Here is a 23,679-nt window from a genome sequence, read left to right as displayed (position 1 = left end):
CGCTGTTTCTAAAGCATGATTCTTCTATGTGGGGTTGCACAAGAACGCAACCATCGTGTTGTTTCAGCCATGAATCTTAGCAAAGCCTTGACAGTCTCTGATAAAGAATTCCTTAGAATGACTTTCCACAGTGGAGATTCTTTGTCTGTCCTAGGACGAACACAGGATTATGCCATCTGGTTCTTGATTCTCCTACAAGGGGAAGCAACTTGTCTCCATCTACCCTGACAAGCTCCCTAAGAATCTTGTTTCAATATGGTCTCATCTGATTCTTAAGCTCAAGTACAAGCCCAACTTACTCAAGCCCTCATCAGAAAAACCCCTCCATACTTGGATCAATCTAGTGAACCTTCTCTGGACTGCCTCCAATGGCAGTATATCTTTTCTTAGATAAGGAGCCCAAAAATATTCAGTATTCTAACTGTAATCTGACTAGCACCTTGTATTTTTTTTAAGCAAGTGCCCTTTAACCTTCCTAGTTTTATATTCCATTTCTTTTGAAAAAAGGCCAACATTTAATTTGCCGTCCCTATTACCAGCTGAACTTGTGCATAAATCACAAAAGCTAGCATACAATCCACAAATCCTTGTGTGGCTGCTTAATGTACCTAACTCCCCAGTTCAATAATATTCAACTTTTCTATTCTTCCTGCCAAAGTAGATAACCTCACATTTTCCCAAATTACATTTCACCTGCCAAGTTTTTGCCCATTCACTTAACCTGTCTATATTCCTCTGTAGCCTTTGTGGCATTCTATTGGTCTTCTCACTGATTATTTAAAAATCATCTGCCAACGTGACAATAATAAATTCATGTCTTCCACAAGCCATTAAGACAAATTATAATGGATTGTAGCCCCAGCACTGCTCCCTACGGCACTCCACTAGTTACAGGCTATGCTGAAAATGCACCTTTATCCTAACTATCTTCTACTGGTTAGCCAATCTGTTATTCATGCTAACATACTATCTCCAACTTTATATGCTACATATACCTTTTGAAAATCTACCCCATCCTATGTTACTTCCTTAACAGGCTTTGAATAAAGTTTGTCACGTATGACCCCTCCTTGAAGTCATACCGTCTTTTCTTCTAATATCTACTTCTAAATGCGCTGCCATTAATTCCATCTTTTAATAGACTTGAACATTCTCCTAATCACACATTAAGCTAACTTGCTTATGGTTGCCATCTTCTTTGTCTCTTCCTTTATCAATAAATGAATTATAGTGGCAGTTTTCCCATCCCTTCCCCACGGTCTAAGGATTCTTGGAAGGCTGTTAACCAGGGCATCAACTATCTCTGTAGCCACTTTTTAAAAAATTCAAGGATGCAACCCATTAGTTCAAGAGGGCCGATCAGCTTTTAGTAGTATTGGTTTCCTTAGGAAGTTTTCTCTAGAGAAATTTATTATGGTTACTGTCTTCCTTACTTTAGACCCCTTGATTTACTGTCTTTGAAATGTTATTATGTCTTCTATTGTGAAGATTAATGCAAAATATTTATTCAACTCCTCTATTTCCTGATTTCTCGTTATTTCCCCAGATTATTTTCCAAAGTTTATTTCCACTTTGGCCTCTTCATTTCATTTTTGATATATTTATTCTATCCTATACTAGCAATGCTAAATTCGCCGTCCTTTGCTTCTTGACTATACTTTCAAAAGATATATAAACATCTGTTTCCCAACTTTGATCCAGATTTTCAGTCTTTTTTGATTTTAGACCTTCAGTTTCCACACTATTTTGCTTTCTTGCTATACAGAAAACAACTTGTGCTCTGAATTTATTTTTGTAGAGACGGAGAGAAGAAATAAAAGTTAAGTGTTTTTTAGTTTGAGTGAGACATACAAGATGACTAGTGGTGTGAAGCAATTAGAACTTACAATTACTATATTGAACTCCATATCCATGACACAAAATACAAGAATCCTGTGTACAACTTAACTATAGTTAGCAATTTTTTGCTTAGCAACTCTTTTAACCAAGTCATGCAATTCTACAAAAAGGAAAAACATGGCAGAGTTGGCGAAGAAATCCATGGAGTGGAGCAATAAAACCTGAAGTAATGTTGTTAAATCAAGTTCAGCGAGACTCTGTTCATTAAAGTTAAGTTGAGACAATTTAGATTCAAACTTTATCATGAAATAACTTTTGTGGCATTTTTAAAAAATATATTTCCAGACAAAGTATGCAATTCAGAATTTTTATTCAAGGAAAATATCAGGTCTATTTACATACCTGCATAACGTAGAGGTGCATCTTTATCCAAGGCAATTAATGGAGGATCCAACAAGACTGAGACATCATTTTCTGTAACAATACCATGATATGTAGTTTCTATCCATGGCTTGTGCTTGTTAACTACAGGAAAGAAAACACCACTGGTTGACAAAAGCCAGGATTTCATGCATACTGCATTACACAATCTAAGTTCTGAATATACAAATTGTGAAATTTGTTTGTTGCATTTAGAATCCAATCCAAAATTTTCAATTATTGAACTAAATAACAAGATATGCCAATATAGTCAAATAATAAGCCCTTGAAATTGACATCTGTGCAACTATTTATCACCAAAGTTGTTCTTACTCCCTTGACTGCAAGCATGCAGGTTCATAGTTCCTTGAAAGGAGAGTCTCCGGTAAGCAGGATAGTGAAGGCATTTAGAATGGATTTCCTTTATTGGTCATTGGGAGGTCATGTTGCAGCTGCACAGGACATTGGTTAGGCCACTTTTGGAATAGTATGTGCAATTCTGATCTCTCTGCCATCAAAAGGATGGATTTTGTAAAAATTGAATGGGTTCAGAAAAGATTTACAACGATGCTTCCAGGGTTAGAACTATAGGGAGAGGTTGAATAGGCTGGGGCTGTTTTTCCTGGAGCAGCCAAGAGTGAGAGGCGACCTTAGGAGGTTCATAAAATCACGAGGGGCAAGGACAAGGTAAATAGACAATGCCTTTTCCTTTTGGTGGGTGAGTCCAGAACTAGAGCGCATAGGTTTGGGGGGGGGGGGGGGGGGGGGGAAGAAGGAGGAGGGAGACAAAGAGAGCGGGAGACAAAGAGAGCGGGAGACAAAGAGAGCGGGAGACAAAGAGAGCGGGAGACAAAGAGAGCGGGAGACAAAGAGAGCGGGAGACAAAGAGAGCGGGAGACAAAGAGAGCGGGAGACAAAGAGAGCGGGAGACAAAGAGAGCGGGAGACAAAGAGAGCGGGAGACAAAGAGAGCGGGAGACAAAGAGAGCGGGAGACAAAGAGAGCGGGAGACAAAGAGAGCGGGAGACAAAGAGAGCGGGAGACAAAGAGAGCGGGAGACAAAGAGAGCGGGAGAGAAAAAGAGCGGGAGAGAAAAAGAGCGGGAGAGAAAAAGAGCGGGAGAGAAAAAGAGCGGGAGAGAAAAAGAGCGGGAGAGAAAAAGAGCGGGAGAGAAAAAGAGCGGGAGAGAAAAAGAGCGGGAGAGAAAAAGAGCGGGAGAGAAAAAGAGCGGGAGAGAAAAAGAGCGGGAGAGAAAAAGAGCGGGAGAGAAAAAGAGCGGGAGAGAAAAAGAGCGGGAGAGAAAAAGAGCGGGAGAGAAAAAGAGCGGGAGAGAAAAAGAGCGGGAGAGAAAAAGCGCGGGAGAGAAAAAGAGCGGGAGAGAAAAAGCGCGGGAGAGAAAAAGCGCGGGAGAGAAAAAGCGCGGGAGAGAAAAAGCGCGGGAGAGAAAAAGCGCGGGAGAGAAAAAGCGCGGGAGAGAAAAAGCGCGGGAGAGAAAAAGCGCGGGAGAGAAAAAGCGCGGGAGAGAAAAAGCGCGGGAGAGAAAAAGCGCGGGAGAGAAAAAGCGCGGGAGAGAAAAAGCGCGGGAGAGAAAAAGCGCGGGAGAGAAAAAGCGCGGGAGAGAAAAAGCGCGGGAGAGAAAAAGCGCGGGAGAGAAAAAGCGCGGGAGAGAAAAAGCGCGGGAGAGAAAAAGCGCGGGAGAGAAAAAGCGCGGGAGAGAAAAAGCGCGGGAGAGAAAAAGCGCGGGAGAGAAAAAGCGCGGGAGAGAAAAAGCGCGGGAGAGAAAAAGCGCGGGAGAGAAAAAGCGCGGGAGAGAAAAAGCGCGGGAGAGAAAAAGCGCGGGAGAGAGAGAAAGCGCGAGAGAGAGAAAGCGCGAGAGAGAGAAAGCGCGAGAGAGAGAATGCGCGAGAGAAAAAGAGAGAAAGAGAGAGAGAGAGAGAGAAAGAAAGAGAGAGGGAAAAAGAGAGAAAGAAAGAGAGAAAGAGAGATTTTAAAAGGGGCTTATGGGTCAGCTTTTTCACAGGTGGTGGTGTGTGTATGGAATGAGCTGCCAGAAGAAATGGTGGAGGTTGGCACAATCACAGCATTTAAAAGGCATCTGGACAGCTATATGAAGGGTTTAGACGATTATGGGCCAAATGGGACTAGATTAATTTAGGATATCTGGTTGGCATGGACGAGTTGGACTGAACTGTCTGTTTCTATGCTGTGCACCTGATGAGATTAGATTAGATTCCCTACAGTGTTTGGCCCAACAAGTGCACATCGACCTTCTGAAGCATAACCCACCCAGACCCAATTCCCTCTAACTAAAGTATCGAATACTCTGGGCAATTTACTGTGGCCAATCCCCCTGATCTGTACATCTTTGCATCATGGGAGGAAACCAGAGCACCTGGAGGAACCCCACGCAGATACGGGGAGAATGTCTGTGTGAAGTTTGCATGTCAACTGAGGCTGGAATTGAACCCAGGTCCCTGGTGCTGTGAGGCAGCAGTGCTAACCACTAAGCCACTCTGCCACCCGAAACAGTATCACACTATAACCACACAATTATGCGCTTTTTACCTTCAAACCTGTCATATCACATTTGTGTCCAGCCACAATTCTTCGAAAGAAAACAGTAGCACTTGATCTTAAAATATTCATATCTCTGAGCGAGTCTGTCTTGAGAGGGGAACTGATGCAGCAGGGTGATAGCAGCTCAATAATAAAACTAGAGTTATTTACTTGCAAAAGAGAATGTAATAAACATGCAACTGGATTACTCAAACCAGAAGTATTAGACAAATTCCACAAACCTGTTTAGCCAATGGTTTAAGTTTATATCCCTATTGATCCAGTGAAGTACAAATATCGACTAATTACAGAGGGGTTATTGAACTCTTGACTGCAAAAGAGGGAGTTCAGCCTAGTCCTGTTTATAGTGTGACTGCTTACAAAGGCGATCACACTAGGCTGGGGAGATCAGTAAAAATGTAAATATTTGGAAATAAAAGTTTTTTCCTTAAAAACCCACCCCCTTCCAACTCAATTCTGATTAAATCTAATAGTATCTATTTTGAAGACAATTGCTCAATCATTTTGTATTTAATTCTTAAGACGACACATGGCTCCAATCCAATGTCCTAAACACTATATTTGAGGATGTCATGGGTATAGTTCTTAGGGTTAATAGGATCGAAGAGTATGGGGTGGAAGTGGTAACAGGATCATCAGTCATCATACCAAATGGCAGAGCAGCCTCAAAAAGGCCAAACAGCCTACTCCTGTTCCTACTGTCTACAATTCAACTTCTCCTCGATCGGAGGATGCTTTCTATCAATTACATGTTTTGGTGTGGGTCTTCAAAGGGAAGAGAAAATAGGAGCAATTTAGGCCACAGAGTCCATTAGGCCCACTCCATTTAACATAATAATATTCATCTTCTATTTCAATGTCATACTCTTGTTCTCTCCCCATACCAAATTTCTATTTAGCACCCAGAAATTAGTTCCTTTCTTAAAATGACTTCACCTCCACAGCCTTCCATGGTAGAAAATTGCATAGGTTCAACACCTGTTGAGTAAAGAAACTTCTCATCAGTCCAGGTCTATCTGTATCAAGACATTGACCCATTTTTGTGAGCACCCAGACCAGGGGAAACATCTTCCCTGCATTCTGTCTGTCCAGGTCTATCAGGGTAATACATATGAGAGCCCCACTCAATCTAAACCATGAACATAGGCCAAGTCAATCCAATCTTTCATCATACCACAAACCTGCCATCTCAGGAATCATCATCTGGAGAACTTTTACTGCATTCCTGCCATTGCCATCATTTTCTTGGGTAAAGAGACCAAAACCGAACACATTCCAGGTGCAGTCTAAGGTCTAGTATAGCTACTATAAGACTTTGTTGCTCCTGTACTCAAATCTGCTAGCAGTGAAGGTCAACATTCCCAGCAGCATGCTGGTCTGCAATGACCTTTGTAAATAGTAATAACTTAATGCCGATGTAAGTAACACACAGCTAGCGTTTCTCCCTCCCATCCATCCCACAGCCCCCAAAAGTGGAGGACCTCACCTTTATCTATATTATACTGTAGCCATACATTTGTCAACTCAATTTATTTGTCCAAGTCACCCTGAAGACTCTTTACATCCTCAACACAACCCAACTGTGCATCAGCAAACTTGGAAATATTACATTTGATTCCCTCATCCAATACAGATAGTTTTTCTATAATGTGATGGTTATGTTCTTACGCAGCTGTTATAAAAATGTGCGCTTCAGAAACAGTGCCCCCAATTTGTCAATTGCATTACAGCAATTAGCATTAACGAAATGTTATAGTGGAACAACCTGGACATATTGTGCAAAGCTAGGCCAAAGTACTAAACCATGGTATCTCAGTCATCTTTCACTCAAAAAAAACATTATTCCTACTCAATTCCCTGATTGCTAGAACAGACTGAGAACTGATGAACAATATAGCCACAGTCTCATGTAATTTGATTTTGCACAATAAACCTCCTTTACAGGGCACTTTCAATAGCTTTCCAATCCAAATACAGGGGAACCTCAATGAGATGGGCAGGCACTATTTCATTCGGATAATCAATTATTCAGTTAAACCGATTAAATGCCTTTCCTACGGGGCTCAGTTTTTAAAGCCTGCTTCCCGTTCAGCAGATTGCCACCCACCCACCCACTCCCCAATCCCATCCAGCCCCATGCCCCTGCCCGCCATCCAGCCACACACCCCCTGCCAATCCCGTCCCAAATACCACATTTCTCCCCCACCACCCCCGTTCCTGTAGACCAAATCCACTAGCTCACATGATTGAGTCGACTGATTCTCAACCTGCAGCTTTCAGTAGGGGGCACCATGACCCACAAAAGGTTTTTCTGGTGTTGCTCTACCTCCTGGTTAAGGTATTTCAAGCCTGTGTTGCATCTTGATTTACATATTGCGAAGTTGAATGACCAGCAAGTTTCACCCAGATATTAATCTCCATGCCACTGTACTTCAAGGAAAACCAAGTGACTTTCCAGGATTTGCTTTGCCTCCCCTAAAATACTGGGGATTTCAGAAAATAGGATCTGCTGGGGAAAGGTGTTTTTCAGACATTCAGTATGGAGTCCGAATAGATAGGAAAGGTGTTAAATGAATATTTTATCAGTATTCACACAGGAAAAAGATAACACTGTAGAGGAGAATATTGAGATGTAGGCTTATAGACTAGATGGGATTGAGTAAAAAGTGAGGTCTGCAGATGCTGGAGATCACAGCTGCAAATGTGTTGCTGGTCAAAGCACAGCAGGCCAGGCAGCATCTCAGGAATAGAGAATTCGACGTTTCGAGCATAAGCCCTTGGCTTATGCTCGAAACGTCGAATTCTCTATTCCTGAGATGCTGCCTGGCCTGCTGTGCTTCGACCAGCAACACATTTGCAGCAGTAGATGGGATTGAGGTTCATAAGGTGGTGGTGTGAGCAATTCTGCAAAAAGTGTGAAAATAAACAAGTCCCCTGGGCCAGATGGGATTTATCCGAGGATTCTCTGGGAAGCTAGAGAGGAGATTGCAGAGCCTTTGGCTTTGATCTTTATATCGTCACTGTCTACAGGAATAGTGCCAGAAGACCGGATTACAGCAAATGTTGCTACCCTGGCTCAAGAAGGGGAGTAGAGACAACCCTGGTAATTAGAGAGTCAGAGATGTATAGCACGGAAACAGACCCTTCGGTCCAACGCGTCCGTGCCAACCAGATATCCCAACCCAATCTAGCCCCACCTGCCAGCACCCGGCTCATATCCCTCCAAACCCTGCCTATTCATATACCCAATCAAATGCCTTTTAAATGTTGCAATTGTACCAGCCTCCACCACTTCCTCTGGCAGCTCATTCCATACAGGTACCATCCTCTGAAAAGGTTGCCCCTTAGGTCACTTTTATATCTTTCCCCTCTTACCCTAAACCCTCTAGTTCTGGACTCCCCGATCCCAGGGAAAAGACTTTGTCTATTTATCCTATCTATGCCCCTCATAATTTTGTAAACCTCTAGAAGGTCACCCCTCAGCCTCCGACACTCCAGGGAAAACAGCCCCAGCCTGTTCAGCCTCTCCCTGTAGCTCAGGCCCTACAACTCTGGCAACAACCTTGTAAATTTTTTCTGAATCCTTTCAAATTTCACAACATCTTTCCGATAGGAAGATCAGCATTGCAGGCAATATTCCAACAGTGGCCTAAGCAATGTCCTGTACTCAATACTCTGACCAATAAAAGCAAGCATACCAAATGCCTTCTTCACTATCCTATCTACCTGCAACTCCACTTGAGGAGCTATGAACCTACACTCCAAAGTGTCTTTGTTCAGCAACACTCCCTAGGACCTTACCATTAAGAGTACAAGTCCTGCTAAGTCTTGCTTTCCCAAAATGCAGCACCTTGCATTTACCTGAATTGAACTCCATTTGCCACTTATCAGCCCATTGGCCCATCTGGTCAAGATCCTGTTGTAACCGGAGGTAACCCACTTCGCTGTCCACCACACCTCCAATTTTAATCTGCAAACTTACTAATTGTACCTCTTATGCTCACATCCAAATCATTTACATAAATGACAACAAGTAGAGGACCCAGCACCGATCCTTGTGGCACGCCACTGGTCACAGGCCTCCAGTCTGAAAAACAACCCTCCACCATCACCCTTCATCTTCTACCTTTGAGCCAGTTGCGTATCCAAATGGAAGTTTTCCCTGTATTCCATGAGATCTAACGTTGCTAATCAGTCTCCCATGGGGAACATTGTCGAACGCCTTACTGAAGTCCATATAGATCATATCCACCGCTCTGCCCTCTACCTTCTTTGTTACTTCATCAAAAAACTCAATCAAGTTTGTGGAGACATGATTTCCCACACACAAAGCCAATGCTGACTATCCCTAAAAAGTCCTTGCCTTTCCAAATGTATGTACATCCTGTCCCTCAGGATTTTCTCCAACAAATTGCCCACCACCAATGTCGGGCTCACCAGTCTATAGTTGCCTGGTTTGTCCTTACCGCCCTTCTTAAAACATTGGCACCACATTAGCCAACCTCCAGTCTTCCAGTACCTCACCTGTAACTATCGATGATACAAATATCTCAGCGAGAGGCCCAACAATCACTTCCCTAGATTCCCAGAGTTCAGGGTACACCTGATCAGGTCCTGGGGATTTATGCACCTTTAGGTGTTTCAAGACAACCAGCACTTCCTCCTCTGTAATATGGACTTTTTTCAAGGTGTCACCATATATTTCCCTATATTCTATATCTTCCATATCCTTTTCCACAGTAAATGCTAATGCAAAATACTCGTTTAGTATCCCCCCCCCCCCGCATTTTTTGCAGCTGCATACAAAGGCCGCCTTGTTGATCTTTGAGGGGTCCTATTCTCTCCCTAGTTACCCTTTTGTCCTTAACGTATTTGTAAAAACCCTATGGATTCTCCTTAACTATTTGCCAAAGCTATCCCATGTCCCCTTTTAGCCCCCCTGATTTCCCCTCAAGTATACTCCTACTGCCCTTTATACTGAGGATTCACTCGATCTATCCTGTCTGTACCTTACATATGCTTCATTCTTTTTCTTAACCAAACACACCATTTCTTTAATCATCCAGCATTCCCTATACCTACCAGCCCTTCCTTTCACCCTAATAGAAATATACTTTCTCTGGATTCTAGTTCTCATTCGTGAAGGCTTCCTATTTTCAAGCCATCCCTTTACCTGTTAACAGCTGCCCATTATAGACCTGTGAGCCTTACAATCGGTTGTGGATAAAGTGTTGGAAAAGTCTATAAGAGATAGGATTTATCTGGAAAGGAATCATTTGATTAGGGATAGTCAACACGTTTGAGATGGGTAGTGAGTGCCTCACAAACCTTATTGACTTCATTGAGAAGGTAACCAAACAGGTGGATGAGGGTAAAGCAGTTAATGTGGTGTATATTGATTTCAGTAAGGCATTTGATGAGGATCCCCATGGAAGGCTATTGCAGAGAATAGAGGCATGGGATTGAAGATGATTTAGTAGTTTGGATCAGAATTTGGTTAGCTCAAAAGGCGACAGAGGGTGGGGGGTTGGTGGGACATGTTCATCCTGGAGTTCAATTACTAGTGGTGTACCACAAAGATCTGTTTGGGGCCACTGCTGTTTGTCAGTTTTATAAGTGACCTAGATGAGAGTGTAGAAGGATGCTAGTAAATTTGCGATGACACTAAAGTTGGTGGAGTTGGGGATAGTGCGAAAGGATGTTGCAGGTTTCAAAAGGGACATAGATAAGCTGCAGAGCTGGGCTGAGGGGTGGCAAATGGAGTTTAGTGTGGGGAAGCGAGAGGTGTTTCACTTTGGAAAGAGTAACAGGAATGCAGAGTACTGGACTAATGGTAAGATTCTTGCTAATGTGGACAAGCGGAGAGATCTGTGTCCATGCACATTGATCCATGAAAGTTACCACCCAGGTTGATAGGGTTGTTAAGATGACAGTGTGTTAGCTTTTATTGGTAGAGGGATTGTGTTTCGGAGCCACATGGTCACAAAGCATACAAAACTCTGGTGCAGCTGTACTCTACGTATTGCGTACAGTTCTGGTCACCGCATTATAGGAAGGATGTGGAAGTATTGGAAAGGATGTAGATGTGATTTACCAGGATATTGCCCGGTATGGAGGAAAGGTCTGAAGGAAAGGCTTTTCATTAAAAAGAAGGTTTGAAAGGTAACTTAATAGAGACATACAAGATAATCAGGATTAGATAGGGTGGACAATGACAGCCTTTTTCCTTAGATGGGGACGGCCAGCACGAGGGGATAAGCTTTAAATTGAAAAGTAATAGATATAGGACTGATGTCAGAGGTAGGTTCTTTACTCAGTAGTAAGGGATGTAACGTCCTGCCTGCAACAGTAGCAGGCTTGCCAACTTTAAGAGCATTTAATTGGTCATTGGATAAACAGATAATAATGGAATAGTGCAAGTTAGGTGGGGTTCAAATTGGTTTCACAGGTCAGTGCAACATCAATGACCGAAGGACCTGCACTGCGCTGTAATGTTTTATGTTTATTCAAAAATAAATATCCAATCCAACGTAGTTAGTTGTGCAGGCATTATGATTAAATGCTTGTAGAACTGCTTCAATAAGGGTATTAACATTTGTTCAATGGTCATCCTGTTGAATACAAACACTGCAGATGTTTTGCTGGAATTTTTCTAATGCTCACACGTCACTGATAGCCCAGATCTCATTGCAGCCAGTGATATTGACAACTGCTTTGAGCAGGAGGTCTTTTGTTGACTCGTGGAGGTATTTGTTGTTAAATACTCACATCTACAGTTCATTGAAGGCTAAGCTAACATAGCTGATCTGGTGTCAATATTGGCCTTTTTGAGAAAAAAAGTGGTCACAGATATGGGAATCGTTCAATATATTTTGAGGTGGAATATTTAAAAATTGATTAGATCTGGATTGAGGAATTTTGTTTTGGCAACATTCAAGGACAGGTTTGTATACAGAAATAAAAAAGAAGATCAGTTGCAAATGTAGTGTAGGTAGGGAAATACCACAATAGATGTTTGCATACTGAAGGTCACACATCTATGGTGGTCATTTTACTTTTTGTACCGAGATTAAAGTTGGAATTTTTGATCTAGTCAGTACAAATCTATCACATAGCTAGCCAATGGAACTAAATTAAAGACACATGGTCAGCGTGGATGAGGTTGATTTGAAGAGTCTGTGTCCATGACATTAATCTCTATGACATTGGCTATGAACCAACTTGAACATTCCCTGTTTTCGCCCAGGGAGTATATATCCATGGACAGGGATCAGAAGGCATTCAAGACAAAAAAGGTTCATCTCAGCAATTAGGTCAAAAGCCTATTTAAGTATGAGGTACCATGAGCAACTGATAAAATGTACTTGGAGGTATTTGGAAAAAACTAGATGTTTATATTGAGAATATCTTGCCTTTAACAAAATATAATAAATGCTGTTACAAAGTACAAAGCTACCCTTTTAAAATATTTCCCTGACAGAATTCAGCTGCAGCCAACTGACCCACTGTTACCCTTCCCAGCTGTGTGCTGTTCTCCAATCTTTCAGTTCTTTCATTCTCGTTTATTTCATCATTCATATAACAGCTCCACCAGCTTGAGGGGCTTCAGTGGTCACAACCCTGCACTAATTCTCTTTCAAAACCTTAGAATTCTATCTTTAAAAGCTTCCTTAGAATCCGCCTTTTTGACAATCAATTTTGATCAAAGCCCATTGTTCTCCTACCACTCAGACATTACAAGTAAAGCCCTGTGGGTTGTTCAATACATAATAAAATGCACCTCAATGTACTTGTACTCAGAACATCACTTTTTTTTTTACACGTTACTCATCGTCACGAGACTGTCGTACAGAGGGAGCAATTTTAAACAGCAAACTTGTACCTGTTAGAAACTCAGTCAGGGAGAAAAAAAATCTGCAAATTCAATTAATTTAGGGCTCATAGAGAAGGTAACTCATCAGCTGGACTAAATTTGAACCCTAGTTTCTCAGACAAAAGAGCTTTCAAATACCACGCTCCATTAAGTTTGCTTTGCAATACTTATACTTTTTGCAACATGAAGTCAATTTGAACAAATAAAACTGAATTAATGATGCATGAAAAGAACATGTCTGTTTGCAAGCTTCTTTACAATTCAAGAGGCATTTTCACTTCATTTTCAAAATCTATTTTTCTCAGTTTGTGCTATTCTTTGATACAAGGCAGAAGATGGAGTATTCAGGCTGCATCTCATACCGGAGTACTTAACCTTGGCTGTTACTGGAGGACATTATATTGGTATTGGTACTATAGTATTATCATCTTTTGGTTGACAAGGCAAATTTAGAAAATTGTTTCATATTATACCAAGAACAGAACACTTGTGCCTTGGCTGTTATTTGTCCCACTAATTTCAGCTGAAATAGCTAAGTTTTACATTTCAGTGCTCATTCCAGGTCTTGCCTGCAACATGAACTTCACATAGTGCTTCAACTATAAAATAATTTCCAAGGTATTTCAGAGAAACATTACAAAGCCAAGTTTTACACCAAGCACTACAGCATATTTTAAGTGGCTTAGAGGAGGGAAGTGAGGTGGAGGAAGAGTATTCCAGAATTTGGGGATGAGGCGAACTGAAGAAACATTATAAATGGCGATGGACAAGAAACAAAAATTAGGCAAGTGCAGATATTCAAAAGTTGAGGTTTGAAAAGATGAGAGAGAAAGGAAGGGGTTAGATCATGGAAGAGACTTGAAGCTAAAAGGAGAATGTTGTAATCAAGATGCTGTGGAGATAGAGGGTGGTGGTGGGAGGGTAACTTTTCAGACTGGAGGCCTGTGACCAGCACTGTGACACAAGGATCAGTGCTAGGTCCACTGCTTTCCATCATTTATATTAATGATTTGGATGGGAATATAAGAGATATAATTGGCAAATTTGCAGATAACACCAAAATTGGAGTTAGACTAAACAAAGGATACCTCAAGAGTGTAACAGGATCTTGATCAGATGGGCAAATGGGTCGAGGAGTGGCACAGAGTTTAATTTAGATAAATGTGAGGTGCCGCATTTTGAAAAGACAAATCAGGGCAGAACTAATACGCTTAATGGTAAGGTCCTGGGGAGTGTTGCTGAACAAAGACCTTGGAGCGCAGGTTTCATACCTTGAAAAGGTAGATAGGATAGTGAAGGCAGCATTTGGTATGCCTGCCTTCATTGGTCAGTGCATGGAGTATAGGAGTTGCGAGGTCATGTGGCTGTACAAGACATTTGTTAGGCCACTTTTAGAATACTGCTTGCAATTCTGATCTCCCTGCTACAGGGAGGATGTTGTGCAATTTGAATGGGCTCAAAAAAGATTTACAAGGATGTTGCCAAGGTTACAGGATTTGAGCTAGGGGAAAAATTGCTTTCCCTGGAGTGTCAGACGCTGACAGGTGACCTTATAGGAGGTTAATAAAATCATGAGGGACATGGATAGGGTAAATAGACATTTTCCCTTGGGAAACCAAAACTGGAGGACATAAGTTTGTGGAGACAGGAGCAGGGGATTTATAAAGGGACCTCAAGAGAATTATTTCATGCAAAGGATGGTGCACATATGGAATGAGTTGCCAGAGGGAATGGTGGAGGCTGGTACAATTACAACATTTAAAAAGGCATCTGGATGGGTGTATGAATAGGAAGGTTGAGGGGGCATGGGGCAAATCCTGGCAAGTGGGACTAGATTTAGGATATCTGGTTAGCATGGACAAGTTGGACCAAAGGGTCTGTTTCCATGCTGTACATCTATGGCTGAGGTCAGCAAGCAAAGGGTGATAGGGGAACAAGACTAACAACTTAAAATACAAGCAGGGTTTTGGACAGGTTTACAGAGGGGTGAATGTGGAAAGTCAGTCAGGAGGTAACAACAACATAGATAAAGGTTGCAGATGAGCTAAGATGGGGGCACATTCAAGCAAAGTTATGACAGTGCAAACAAACAGTCTTATTGATGGCACACAGTCAGCAGCTCATCCTGGAATCAAAATATGACAACAGGTTTGTGAACAGATTGGCTTAATCTTAAACTGTTCCTAGGAAATCATAATTTGGAGATGCCGGCATTGGACTGGGGTGTACAAAGTTAAAAATCACACAACACCAGGTTATAGTCCAACAGGTTTAATTGGAAGCACACTAGCTTTCAGAGCATCGCTCCATCAGGTGATACACTCCGAAAGCTAGTGTGCTTCCAATTAAACCTGTTGGACTATAACCTGATGTTGTGATTTCTAACTTGGCTCCTAGGAAGAGTTATGGATTTGGAATTGAGGTTCATGCTGGGACCAAAAACAATGGGTTCATTCTGCCCATATTTAACTAAAACAATTGCCATTCATCCAGTACAGACAATGAGATAAGCAGCCCAATAACTGAGCAACAGTCAACAAGGTAGTCAGTCAAGCACCAGTGTATATGTGAAAAGTTAGTGGGTCTTCAGATGCTCCAAACTAGGCTGCACTGAGTACCAAAAAAATTTGATCGTATATTTTTTCAGCAGGCTGCACAGTATTAAAAAGTTCCTCAATTTACATTAAACACTTAAAAATTAAGTATTCAACTGACAAAAGGCAAACAGTAAGATCACGTACCAAAATTTACACTGCAGTTGGGTCATAACCTAACCTCCATCTTAATCCAAGAGAACAAACTTAGTGAAACCAAATGACTCATATTGGTGAATTACACCACCAATACTTGCTTGAAAAAGAAAAATTTACAACATAAAACTGTGAATATAGGTATCCTGCTATCCAAAAGTACAGCATTCCTCTGAAGCCTTTCATAAGCTGAAATAGCGTAAAGTGGAGCAGCAATCACCATTAATTCATATGGGAAAAATTTTTGAGCGTTCCCAGATCCAAAAACAAACTTACTAAATAACAAAACCTTAAATAACATTAACAGAGAAAGCAGGAATGGTATGATAAATACATTTCTACTTTACTTAGGCTGCATATGTACAGTGTAGTTTCACTTACCAGAAGAATCGGGAAGACAGCAAGCACACTGGAAGGCTGAGAGGTGATGGTAATGATCATATGTTAGGTGGAGTCTGAGGTTCGGGTAGTGGAAGGTACAAGTAGACTGGGGTATAGGAGGGGGGAAAAGAGGGTCAACTGTTAACATTTCCAGGAAGGAACTTGGCGGTGCCACTCTTCCACTCTTGCTGCTCAGAGTGTGTGCTGTCAGTTGAAGATATGGACCCAAGGGTCCGGGGGGGGAGAGGGGTCTCTGTTCCGTGATCGGTCAATAAGCATTCAAAAATCAGTCTGGTTCTTTAAGACTTTAGGGGCGGCACGGTGGCTCAGTGGTTAGCACTGCTGCCTCAGCACCAGGATCCCAGGTTCGATTCCAGCCTCGGGCAACTGTGTGGAGTCTGTACATTCTTCCTGTTTCTGCATGGGTTTCCTCCGTCCAAAGGTGCTCAGGTCAGGTGAATTGGCCATGCTAAATTGCCCAGTATTAGGTGCATTAGTCAGAGGGAAATGGGTCTGGGTGGGTTACTTTTCAGAGGGCCAGTGTGGAATTGTTGGGCTGAAGGGTCTGTTTCCACACTGTAGGGAATGTAATTAATCTAATCTAAAACTTCATTCTTTATTTCTTCATATGGCCAGGTATACATTTCCATGTACCTCAGAAGACTTGTGAACATGGCTTTAAACAAAAATATTTTTGTACATTTCTATGATTGTCTGAATGTATTAGGCAATTACCGATCTATAGACAATATTGCTTTGACAGTTATTTGGTCCAATGATACTTCCTGGGAATCAACTTTGTTTTCCAACACTCAGGTCATCCTTCTCACTAACTGATCCTTTGCACCTGCATCTGAAAGTCAGTTAGGATGGCCAGTAATGTTTTATCTAGTCTAATTATTACTATGCTGCAAAAGGGAGCATTGTCTGCTAACCTTAATTGAAGCAGACTGTGGCTATATCAGAATGGTCAATTTGTAATCTAGAAGCCACTTTCATGCTATTCGCATCGAGAAGCCATTTTATTGCCACCTAGGTTATGACATCTGTTAAGTGGCTGTTCCCGACAAGTTACCTTAGCCTGTATTCAGGTTTCAGATTCTCACAGTTAGCAAAACTAATTAGGTCTTTCGTAAAAGTGAAGTGCCGTAAAGTAAACTTTCAAAAAGCAGGGATTCCTATATTCTTTGCTATCAAACAGAAATACAGAATAATCACAAATATTCTGTCACAATACTATGGCTTTAATAGCTATTTTATTCAGTTTTTTTTCCTGAAGACAGCTTTTGAGTGATAGATATTGAGCTGTCCTCTTCAAAGCCAATAAAGTAAATAGCTTGAGTGTTCTTGGATTTTAGAAGGAATTTGAGCAACATGAGCAGCATGAATAGGTGGAGGCAGGCTCCCACAGAACCAGGGTTTAGTTCAGCTTTCAGAATTTGTTGGGCTCTGAAGTTGGCTGTGGAAGCTGTGTCTCTTTGCAACAGCTAAGAGCTTAGATTTCCTCTTTCTTCCAAATCACATGAGACAATCTGCTTTACCATCTTTGCCAAGAGTATGCTTACAGGTGTTACCGTATTAGAACGGTCGTTGTTTAGTAGTTAAATAATTATGAAACTGAACACAATTTAAGTTATACTGATTCTTTTGTTTTCATTTTAACTGTAGGGCAAGAGTAAAGTGTGCATTGCTTAAAGCTGAGCAATGTAATCAAATTACTTGTGGACCTTGCACTTTCCTCTACAGATGAAAGCTAGGGAGATCTCCTTGATATACTTGAAGGGGATCTGGTTCATAACAAATATACAAATGTAACGATTTGTACTAAGTTAGTATTGTATTTTTCTTCCTCCTGTCAGTTTCTGCAATTCAGATCACTCCTTTATCAACACTTTACTTGTCTGTATTGCTCCTGGACTTGAACTTGTTTACGAATATACAAAAATAGAAGTAGGTCATTCAAATCTTGCTCTGCTCCACAATTCAGTAATATGGCTGATCTGCTTCAGTTGTGAAACCCCACATTTCAACTACCCCTGATAACCCTAGGTTCCCTTATTGAACAAACAATCCAAATTTTTAAAAAAGTACTCAATGAACCCACCTCCAAAACTTTGAGACAGACTTCTACAGTCAGGAAAAAGCTCAAGAAAATTCCTTCATCTGCCCTGGAACAATTATCCGATATTTTTAAAACAACATCCCTTAGTTCTGGATGCTCAGTTGTCAGTGCTGATGCACAAAGCACACGGTGATTTTCTTGTTTAGTGTAACAAGTGCTGGCTACCCAGTCAACACCTTCTCCAATTCTGGAGGTCAGTAGCAGTACAGAATCTCTAGCACATCTCAGAAAATGCATGCAATGCTAGACTTTTTTGGAATATGGGCGTCACCAGGGAGGTAGCAGCTACTGTTATACAAACAACTGATTTATTAGAACACAAATTTGATTTGGTAATCATTACAACATATGAAACAGCAGAATTTTCACACCAGGTAGCTCCCATAAATAATTTGGGCATCTGGTTTTTGTGATTCAGTTTTAAACATTGGCTTGGTGGACTGGGGTTAAACTTAGTATTCTTCATTTGCTCTTCAAATGCCATTACACAGTAGAATGGTGATTCAGTTTAATACCTCACCTGAAGTACAGCATCTCCTTCAGCACCGCAGAGGAGTGCCAATCTTGATTTTTGCATTCAAGTCCTTGAATGGGATTTGACTCTCAGAACTATCAGAAACTAGTGTGCTGCAATCTGAACTATGGTCAACGTACATTTATTTCATTTGCTGGTTACGGAGAAGTGGGTGGAGTTTGAAGAGGTGAAATGTTCCATTCCATTGAAGAGAAAAAAATCTCTTTGAGCTACAATATTTTTGTACCAGCAGTTCATATATTACATTTACCAATGTGCCTATATAAAAAAGATAATTGCTTCTTCAGAATATGCAACTTCAATGACTTGAGTGGACCATATTTAAAGCCAAGCAAAATAATTGCTAGAACTTGATTTTGTCAAACAAGTGTAAAGAATAAGCAAATGGGAGTGTTAAATTCAACAGCTAGAAATTTAATATACATCTTAAGTGATCTGGAATATTTCCTAGGAGTTGTGCAATGTTCTGTTTCGCAATGTACAGTCAAATTCTTACTATGGCAGAGGTACTTCAGTACAGTACCAGTTATTTTTCACGAGACACAATGGTTGTCATAGTAAGAATTGCATTGGGGTGTTGGACACACTTTCTCCTAATAAGTATGAACACTAAGTGACAACTAGTGATAATCACTAATTCTAAATACCAACACTTATTCAGCAATAGCACAAGTGAAGCAAATTTTACATCCTTGTTAGAAGAGCATCAGTTAAACATTACATAGGTATCAAGACAAAAGAGAATCTCAATTGAGATGGTATGTACCTATCAAAGCAAAGGTTACCTAATCAAAGGACAGAAGGTTGAAGAGGCCAAATAGCCACCACATGCTGAAACTTGTGCTTGCAAGTAACTGGTAAACCAAATGCATCAAAACAGATTAAAGAGTAGTATTGTATTTACGTTGTCTTTCTTGACCTCAGCCTTCTGAAGCACTTTACAGCTCATGAAATGGCTAATGAACTGTATTCACCAGTAAATATGTAGGGAGACAAAGACCAAATTTACATACAGCAACATGAAAGTAGCTGAGAGATAAAAAGCCAGAAAAGTCCTTAGTTGATGCTAGTTGAGGGATAAAATTTTGGTCAAGATATTAAGGGAATTCCTCTGCTCTTCAAATAGTGCAATGCAGTTTTATATTAAAAACAACAAGGAATTAGAGAAGGCCACTCAGCCCTTCAAACATGCTCCACCATTCAATAACATCATGGCTGGTCAGACTTTTACATTTCTGCATATCAGAGATAATCTTTCATCCCCTTGTTCAAGGTTTTTTTAAAAAATGTAAAGATTCTGTATCCACTGTCTTCTGAAGAAAGGATTTCCACACTGAAAAAAATGTATCATTTCTTTCTTGAATGACTGACCCCCTATTTTTAATATATGATTCCCCAGTTCTAGATTCTTCCATTAGAAGAAACGTCATTTCAACATACATCTGGTCAAGTCCCATCAGCCTCTTAAATATTTCAATAAATTCATCTAACGCTACATTCCAAAGGACATACACTTATGAGTCTAGAATTTCCACCTGAAGCAATCTGCTTATTGCAGGTACAAACCAGCAAACCTTCTCTGTACTGCTTCCAAAGCATTGACATTCTTCCAGAAGTACAGTGGCTACCACATTTACTGATAGTGTTTACTTCTGGCATTTTGAACATTTCAGTAGATGCAACAGAACTCATGCTGTGCCCAGCTTTTAACACCACTTCAGGGATTGCTTAAAAACCAAAATGTTCTCACATGGCGAAGCAACTAACTTTACCGACCTATTAAATGGAAGCTGATGAACCAGGTGAGGCAGACAAAAAGGCACACCCCGATTCAATAGTCTTCAGTGTTTTTATCAAGACTTGTTCAACTTCACAGATGAGCTATGCACAATTCCCAAGGCTAGAAATTTCCTAAAACAGGGTATTTACCTACTCAGAACACTTGCCTCATTATAACAACTTCAAATCTGAAATACTTGATTTATTTTTATGCAATCTTTCCAGCCTAAAGAAAGAAACCAATGTGGCCAGGCCTCAAGTGCCATCCTAAAACTTTAGGTAAAGTCAGGGAACATTCAAGCTCTACCCAATCTAGAAATTGCCTCATCTTTTGATGTGGAATTTTGTAGCAAAAGACATCAGCATCTAAAATTTGAAAATGCAAGTGATATTCTAAAACAAATTGGCAGTTTCAATGCCATGAAGAAATTGGACACAGGCTTATCGATCAGAAATGTCAGTCATACCTTTACCAGAGACAATCCCAAAGTATTTCAAGGCCAGTAAACAGTAGAGGTGATTGGCTATTCTTTTCTCAGGCGAGCAAAAGACAAATCAGCCCACAGTAAAATCCAAGGCAAGATAAAACAAATGTTTAGTCAGCTGGCATTTGATGTGGAGAGAAGAACACTGAAAATTTCTTACTGGTCTTTGAATCATGCCATTGCAAAAGACAAATAGGGTCTAAAAATTAATACCCGAACCAGAGGCGTAACTCTGACAATAAAGCAGAGCTCAGTTGTGCACTTCTGTAATTTAGTTCACATGATCAAATCAAGGCAAAAAGCCATATATGAACTTATAAAGTAAGAGAAGTAGGCAGAGTTCCTGGAGCTGCGCTGCCATTCAGTAAGATCATGCTGGTCTGTCTGCAATTCAAATTTTGCATTCCCAACCAATTCCTATTACCTTTGATTACCTTGCCTAACAAGAATTAGTCTGTCTTAAAAATATTTAATGGCTCATGTCCACTTTCTTCTGAGGTAGAAAGTTTCAAAGAAACAACTGTCAAAAAAAAATCATCACACCCTGAAAGAGTGACACCGAATTTTAAAACAGTGCCCTCTACTTCGGGATTCAGCGACAAAAAGGGAACATTCTTTAAATGTCCATCTTGTCAAGACCATTCAGGACCTTACAAATTTCAATACTGTGAGATAAGCTAAGTCTTAGATTACTTGGTGTGGAAACAGGCCCTTCGGCCCAACAAGTCCACATTAACCCATTCCCCTACACCTAACACTACGGGCAATTTAGCATTGCCAATTCACCTAACCTGCACATTTTTTGGATTGCGGGAGGAAACTGGACGTCAACAAGAAAATGTATCCAAATATAATCATTCCTAAATTCTTCATGAAAAGACACTAGCAGGTTGCTCACCTTTTGGACCACTTTATGCAATGCATGAAGAAGCCACAACTATCAAATTAAATGTACAATATGCTATAACTTGACTTTCTAGAATAGTTGAACACTACGCTTGTTATACAGCTGAAGTGAAACCTACTGATTAAGTAGAAATAATGAGTTGAATCACACTCAATTTAGGCAAAATGAATATTTACCTCAATTTAATACTGATTCCAAAATACTAGGAGTTTCTAGTGATCAGAAGACAACATGAAAGATCAAGCATGGAACCAATGGATGGATGTCATGAGTCGTTTAGAAGGTACAAAATCATGCTAACTTGTTATTGGTTTAGTAAGAGGGCAAGTTGTCAAAGCTGATAAGAAAATATAATCCTTCATTAAACAATTAAAATTATAGATGAGGGTGTATGTACACAGTTCAATAAGTGTTTAATATCGAAGAAACTGATTTATTCTGGAAAAGGATGTCTTCCAGAACAGTTTTTTCCTTCTCTTGAAATGCATGCCATGCTTTAAAGCAAAGGATCATCTGATTTTTCTGGCTGTTAGAAATACAGGTGATTTTAAAGTGAAACCAATACTTGTCTGACATGCCCAATAATCCATGTCAATGAAGGGTTATTCAAAAGGACAAGTAGAGGGCAAGTAGAGAATTACTTGTAACCCAAGCAATTTTGGAGGATTAGTTTACATCTTTTGTTCAGCTGGGAAAGATTATTCTTCAACAAATAATCTTGCCAACAAAGCAATGCACACAACATTCTCCTGCTCATCTTATCACTCTTGATGACATTGATGACAAGGTCATGATCTTCCTATCATTTAACAGCACTTCCATTTCTCTAGCTTTGGGTCATAGGGTGATCATGGCCCATCATAAAAAGAACCTTTGGACAAGCTATCCAGAAAAGTGAAAGCCAGGATGCTTGTGCAGTAAAAAAAATGTTGGCAGAATTATAACAGATCAAGGTCATTGATAATCTTACTGGTTCAGAATGAAGTCACCTCCTCCAATGTAAATGGTGTAGAATTAAAATTGGGACTAGGTGTGTTAGAGCCAAAAAATTGTGTGGAAACTCATATTGGAAATGTGAGTGTCTTTTAAAAGTAGTATAGTGAGAAGTGAAGGGCAAGGGCAGAAAGTCCATGTAACCTTGAATGTCAAGGAGAGATACTTTGATAATGAGAAAAAAGGAAGCATAAGTAAAGCACATTAAAAACAAGGTAGACCCTTCAAAATTTTAGAGGGCTGCTTACAGAAATTGGGAGGCAAAGAGGAGCCAAAAATCTTCAGCAGATAGGAGTAAGGAAAACCCCAAGGCATTTAGTAAGTATATTAAGAAGATTACCAGGAAAATAGGGGGCCTATTAGAGACAGAAGCGCTATCTGCACATGAGGGCAGAGGATGTGAATGAGGTCTTAATTGCGTCTCATCTGCATTCACAAAGGGGAAATTTACGGTAGCCAAGGTTTCACTCAGGATGGTGAGGTTCGCAAGCATGTTGAGATTATAAGGACGTATTAGATATTTTATTGGGCATCAAAAGGTGCCTAAATGCCCAGGACCTACTGAGATGTGTGGGAGCCAAAGGAAGAGACTGCTGGCATCCTGGTGGCGATATTTACTACCCCACTGGCCACAAGTGAAGTGCCAGATGACTGGAACATAACTAACGCAGTACTTTTGATCAAGGGCAGCAGGGATGGCCAGGTAATTACAGACCAGTTAGTCTGACATCAGTGATAGTGAAATTATTGGAAAAAGTTTTGAGGAATAGGATTAACACTTGAAAAGGCAGGGGCAGATCAGGGATAGTTAGCACAGATTTGTTACAGGGAGATAAATTGAGTTTTTTTGAAAAGAGTGACTAAATATTTTAAAGAGGCTAGTGCAGTTGAGATTTACATGGACTTCAATAAGGCTTTGATGAGGTCACAAATGGAAGGCTGGTACAAAGATCTAAGAACCTATGGGATCCAAAACAAGTTGGAAAACTGGATCCAAAATTAGCTTGCAAATGGGCATA

The 23,679-nt window shown here is 40.6% G+C and overlaps 1 protein-coding gene across 4 annotated transcripts in view; it reads right to left on the bottom strand.

The window, feature by feature from the left end:
• Positions 1-23,679, bottom strand: part of clstn1 (calsyntenin 1) — a 91,067-nt gene that overhangs the window by 46,848 nt on the left and 20,540 nt on the right. For all 4 annotated transcript variants that reach the window (XM_060852340.1, XM_060852342.1, XM_060852341.1 and 1 more), the window contains exon 2: positions 2,242-2,364. In XM_060852340.1, coding sequence (XP_060708323.1) covers positions 2,242-2,364 — 123 coding nt within the window. The remainder of the gene's footprint in view (positions 1-2,241; positions 2,365-23,679) is intronic.

This window comes from Hemiscyllium ocellatum, chromosome 37, assembly GCF_020745735.1.
Source record: "Hemiscyllium ocellatum isolate sHemOce1 chromosome 37, sHemOce1.pat.X.cur, whole genome shotgun sequence".
Classification (NCBI taxonomy): domain Eukaryota; kingdom Metazoa; phylum Chordata; class Chondrichthyes; order Orectolobiformes; family Hemiscylliidae; genus Hemiscyllium; species Hemiscyllium ocellatum.
This window is presented reverse-complemented; position numbering and strand designations above follow the sequence as displayed.